This window comes from Echinops telfairi, unplaced genomic scaffold (genome assembly GCF_000313985.2).
Source record: "Echinops telfairi isolate 266 unplaced genomic scaffold, ASM31398v2 ScPeMD7_70;HRSCAF=299, whole genome shotgun sequence".
Classification (NCBI taxonomy): domain Eukaryota; kingdom Metazoa; phylum Chordata; class Mammalia; order Afrosoricida; family Tenrecidae; genus Echinops; species Echinops telfairi.
Window position 1 is genome coordinate 25,228,180 of NW_022103968.1, and position 5,548 is coordinate 25,233,727.

At 52.4% G+C, this 5,548-nt stretch overlaps 1 protein-coding gene across 3 annotated transcripts in view; it reads left to right on the forward strand.

The window, feature by feature from the left end:
* Nucleotides 1-5,548, forward strand: part of SH3PXD2A (SH3 and PX domains 2A) — a 184,288-nt gene that overhangs the window by 82,086 nt on the left and 96,654 nt on the right. For all 3 annotated transcript variants that reach the window (XM_030885935.2, XM_004700943.2, XM_030885936.2), the window contains exon 4: nt 124-215. In XM_030885935.2, the coding sequence (XP_030741795.1) occupies nt 124-215 (92 nt within the window). The remainder of the gene's footprint in view (nt 1-123; nt 216-5,548) is intronic.

Below are 5,548 nucleotides of genomic sequence, written 5' to 3' on the forward strand. Positions count from 1 at the left end.
TTTTTTAACTAGTTGATTAGTTGACTGGTTGGGTGGGTGAGTGGGTGGTGAAGTCTTTAAGCCTTTCCCATCGTGTTGACCCAAGGTGACCTGCTGCCTAATGTTCTTCCCATCTCACCACAGGCACTGGTCCGACTGCCTCCACACATTTCACAGTGTGATGAAGTTTTTCAGTTCTTTGAGACCCGACCAGAGGATGTCAACCCGCCAAAAGAGTAAGTGACCCTTGGACCTCCTCTGTGTGATGAGAGTGTGGGACAAAGTGGAGGCCCACTCAGAGAAGCTGGGCATGCGGGCCACAGAGAGAGGGAGCGGTATCAAGGCCAACTGGGCTAGGGAAGATGGGCCACCAAAGCTTGCTCTCCATCTCCCATCGCCTTCTGCATTTAAGGCGCAGACTCCCTGCAAACTCTTTCTAGCTTAACAGAAAATATCATGGACATGCTGTTCAGATGTCCAGGGTTAGCAGCTATTGCTCTGAATGGTTGATGCCGCAAAGCCCCCAGCCGAAATGCAGGTACACGAGGCCTGTGTTGCCCAGACTGACAGCTTACCCTGAGAATAGCTCAGGAGTCCCAGGTTGTTACAACAACCTTTGTTACTGTCATTAAAAATAACAATGAACCTCTTTGGAGCCTTTGCCAAAGGCCTCTTACTCGTGGAATTGTATGATAGGCATCGGTAGGCCTGTTCACAGGGGAGGAAATTGAGGCCCTGTGTGATGAAGTGTTTTTCCCACCATCGGGCAAGCGGGTTGGATAAGGATGCTCCAGGAGACTTTGAACCTGAGTCTCTGATCCCTAGAGGTCCAGTGCTGGCTGACATTTCCAGGCCAGATCACACCAGCAAGCTTTGAAAGAGAGGAGGCATCAGGAAGGATTTTTGTCTCTCTGGGCCGAGTACATTGAATTGTCCCTCTCAGGACTTCTTGCCCAGGTGGCTGAGCTCCAGCCTAACGGCTGCTCTCCTGCTCAGAAGGCTTGCTTCTGCTCCATACGCTGGGCCCAGACCACAGCACAGTGAGCAGCCCAGCTCCCACCCAGGATTGAGGGTGGAAGGAAGCAGCCAGTGAGTGGGGTGCCGGCTTCGGGATCAGCAAAAGAGACGTCTGAAGAGGATCCTAATAGCTGACTTCACTTCCTTATCAGGTCCCTTGAAATGTTAACTACAGGGTGGGCAAGTGAGAGGCAGATGGTGTGGGCACCACAGAGGGAAGGGTAAGAATGGAACAGTGGGCCTCCTGGTGATGTAGAGAAGAAAGCGCTCCTAGGGCACCGTCCACACTTAACTGTGAGTGGAATTGTAGAGCGCGCAGCCTACACATGCATACTTGGAGGTGCTGCCTAAAAATGGCCTGTACCCTTTGGGGGAGAGAAAAGCTTGGCCCAGGTCAGAGGCTCACCTGGCCTGATAATGGCCCCTCCTTGCTGGGTGTGGCTCTGTTCACCATGCAGGTGCAAGGGCTGGAGCTCAAATACCAGCTCTGGTTTGACTACGTCACTCATGCATCTCCCTCAAGCCTTTCTTTTCTCATCTGTAAAAAGGGAGTGGGAATTGACCTCACAAGGTTGGGGATTCAAACCCACCAGCTGCTCCAAAGGAGCAGGATGCATTCCCCCGAGGACCTCTGTTTGGTAAAGTGGCAGGGCAGCAAACGAGAGGAAGGCCCAGTGGCTGCACCCATCGGCTCAGCAAAGGAACATTCGGGATGGCACAGGACCAGGCAGGGTTCCGCTCTATTGTGCGTAGGGTCCTATGGGTCAGAGCCAATTCCGGGCACCTAACAGCCACAATTCATTCTGCTATTGCTATGTGGAAGGAGCCTTGTTGGTATAGTGGTTGTGTGTTGGGCTGCAGTCCCCATGGTCGGCAGGTCAAAGCCACCAGCAGTTCCTCAAGAGAAAGACTGGGCTTTCCACTCCAGTAAACAGTTAAACATCTCAGAAGCCCACAATGCTTTTTTCCAGCATTGACTCGATGGCAGTGAGTTTGATTTTAGTTTTCTTGCTACGTAGTAAGAAGCCCTGGTGGTGTAGTGGGTTATGCATGAGGCTGCTAACCACAAGGTCGGCAGTTCAAAACTACCAGCGGAGGGAGGAAGATAAGGCTTTCTACGCCTGGGAAGAGTTACAGTTTCATGTCAGAAACTCACAGAGGCAGTTCCCCCCTGTCTTCCAGGTGAGCGATCAGGTGGAGAGTTTGTTTTCTTTGTTTGTTTGGGGTGTTGCTACATCACTGGATAAGCATGGTGCTGCTGACCACAAGGTTGGGAATTCGAACCCACCAGCTTCTCCAAAGGAAAAAGATGAGGCTGCCTTCTCTTATCTCAGAAATCCTATGGAGCAGGTCTCCGTCACAGTCAATTCGGTGACATTGTGTTTGTTGCCACCTCCAAGGATCCCTGGTGGTGCGGTGGGTTAAGTGAAAGTCTGCCAACCAGAAGGTTTGAACCCACCAACTGGTCCGCGGGAGAAAGATGTGGGCGGTCACTTCTGTAATGATGTAGAGCCTTGGACAGCCTATGGACGCTACCCCGTGAGGTTACTGTGAGTCAGAATCCACTGGACAGCAGGGAGCTCCACTTGTTGACTTCTTGCTACCTCCAGGGTCAGGGTCTGTAACTCAGGTTGATAGGAGGTCCGGGAGCAAGCTTTGCCAGCCACAAAATAAGCTACCAATGTTTGCTCATACCCCACAGCACCTTCTTCCAGAATCAAAGACTCTTTCAAAGTGGCAGATCCCACCAGGAGCAGAATACCCAGTCAGCAAGGTAAGCACAGGCTTACTTGTGCTTATTAATATGTAGTGACAATTTCACATGGGTTTCACCAGGACGTGGTGAAAAACAGTTGAAATTGTTCACTCGAACCAGTAAGTAGGCATAGGTAGACCTGTGCTTGCCTGGCTTATTAGGTAATCTGACCTTGGCTACTGGGACTTGAACTCAGGACTTTCTGGATCTAAGTAGAAAACCCACACTCTCCCACGTCCTCCCACCTCTCTCCAGGTTCAGGGAGGAGGGAGACCATGGGTCCTTTATGCGTTCCTCTCTCAGTACTCCCTCCCCTTCCTCCTCCACTGCCCAGGACCCTCGAAGGCTGAGCCTGGCAGCACATGCGCTGGTCTCTCACCTGGCTCTGCTGCTCCTCAGCTGGACTGAGCTCTCGGAATCTCCTTCCATCCATGAGACAGAAAGTGCTCCTCTGGGGGCGCATTGTCCGTGGGACCACAGAAGTCCCCTGGGTGGTGGTGGGAATGTTGCTGGCGTGTCAAGTACCAGATACATCACGAAATCCACTGACCCCCACCTGTGGCCCCTTCCTCTCAACCCCGCTCTCTGCCAGTAGCAAAGGAATTCGCCCTGACCCATGTGTCAATTCAGGCACCCACGGCAGCAGGGCAGCCCCGTGAGGCTCAAGGCAAGCACTGGGTGTCGGAAAGGGCGCGGGACAGGATTGAGGCTCAGGCCCCGCCACTCAAGGTTCTGTGACTGCCGGCCATTTGGTCGGACTCTGCATTTCCATGTGTCCAACCCTACAATGAGCTAGTCGTGCCAGACCTGTACGGGAGCCAGAGCAAGGTGCTGCTTGCTCCTAGCACCTAGTAGGTGCTCAGCACTCTGAAAGGTTGTGGCTTCCTGCATACCCACCGCCCCCCCTGAAGACCACCACAGCCTGGCTGGTTGGTTGTATAGCTTTAGGTTGCTAAGTTACCATGGCAACAAGAATAACCTCTCTCTCTCTCTTTAATTGTATTTTATTGTGGCACAATAGATGAGACAAAATGTCCAGCCATTCTTTATGTGCTTCCGTGACCATCTCCATTAGCTAGTGCTGCTGTAACAGAAGATGTACCACAAGGGGGTGACTTTGAGAAGCAGAAATTTACTTTCTCACAATGTAAGGGTGCTGGCACTGCATTCCAGTGTGTGTCTGTGCCACGTTTTGTGCATACCCATTTCTCTCTCTGTTGGCTCGGCAGGAAGGTCCTTTGTCTTTGATCTTCCATTCGTGGGCAGTCCTCACCTGGCTTGGCCTCTCTCTCCCCAACTCTGCATCTCTGGATTGCTTGTTTAACCTTTGATTTCTCCAAAGACACTGGGTTAAGGGATACCCCCCACACACCCTGTTTCCTTCGCAGAACAAACACAGCACCTTCCCCGGTGGAATTATTATGACAGACAGAGGCTAGGAATTCTAACATTTTTCTTAGTCGTGGGGCGTGTGCACGACACAATCCAATCTATAATCACAGCATTAATTACATTCATGGTGTCGTACAAACTGCTGCCATCGATTCCCAAAACGTTTTCGTCGCAAAAGGGACCCAGTCCTTTTGACGATGGCGTGAGGGCCCCAGTACATGACACCAAAGCCTCTCCCTGTGACGCGTGCCTTTGCAGGTGGGTTCAGTAATACACGCAGAACTCACAGATAAAACTCACAAGTATGGGGTTTCTTAGAGAGCCTAACAGGCTGCCACAAGTCAGGATCACTGAACAGTAAGGATACATCATTGGTCCATAGTCCCTTGGCCTTTGCCTCGGTGGGCCGGGAAGCCCAGCCTAGGCTCTGCCTCGCCTCTCAGAGTGTCTCACGGTTCCTCTGCTCTGTCCCTCGGGTTCTGTGGCCTCTGGCCTCAGCCTCGGCCACTGCAGATGGAGACGTCCAACGTGCCCCACTGATGGTTATTCTTCCTCGACGTACGGATGGATGTCCCTGGGAATGCCCCCCTGCTTTCAAGGCGGCTCTGATGCGCCATGCAAAGGCTCAGACGGAGGTGTGGTTGTCTTTCAGCAGACCACACGTCCCAAGGAAACTAGGGGTGGTGATTTGAGTCACAACCTCTCCTTGGTTCATCAAGATCCCTTAAGCAGTAACTCCCACCTCATCCTCCCCCAGCTCCTGGTAACCACTAATCTACTGTCTGTCTCCTGGAATTTGCTCCTCCCAGGGCATTCATAAGCGTCCCGATTCTGGCGGTGTAGGGGGTTGTGAGTTGGACTGTTAAGCACAAAGTCCGCAGTTCAAATCTGACAGCCGCCGTTCGCTCCTCAAAGTTACCTTCCCGGAAACCCACAGGGGCAGTTCTCAGCTGCCCTGTACGCTCACTGTGAGTCAGCACTTACTCCAGGGCAGTGATTTCTTTTTTAAGAGAGTTCATGAGACTGAGATCATGTCATATTGTCCCGTTTGTGTATCATGCTTTTGAGCCCAACCAGGGTGCCGCGTGTATCGGACCTCCGTTCTTCCCTGTGGCTGGATAGCAGCCCGGTGTCTGTGGAGAGAGCGTGGTGCTCCATGTCTCCTGTAGGGTCTGTTGGTGGACTCCGGGCAGTGTCCACCTTTGGGCTGTTGTGGAATGCACAGGTGTACACAAAACTGTTGGGGTCATTGCTCTCCGCGCTTTGGGGTCTGTACCTCGCAGTGCGGGCTGCATCCTACGGTAGGTTTCTGTTAAATGTGTGCGGGCTGCATCCTACGGTAGGTTTCTGTTAAATGTGTGCGGGCTGCATCCTACGGTAGGTTTCTGTTAAATGTGTGCGGGC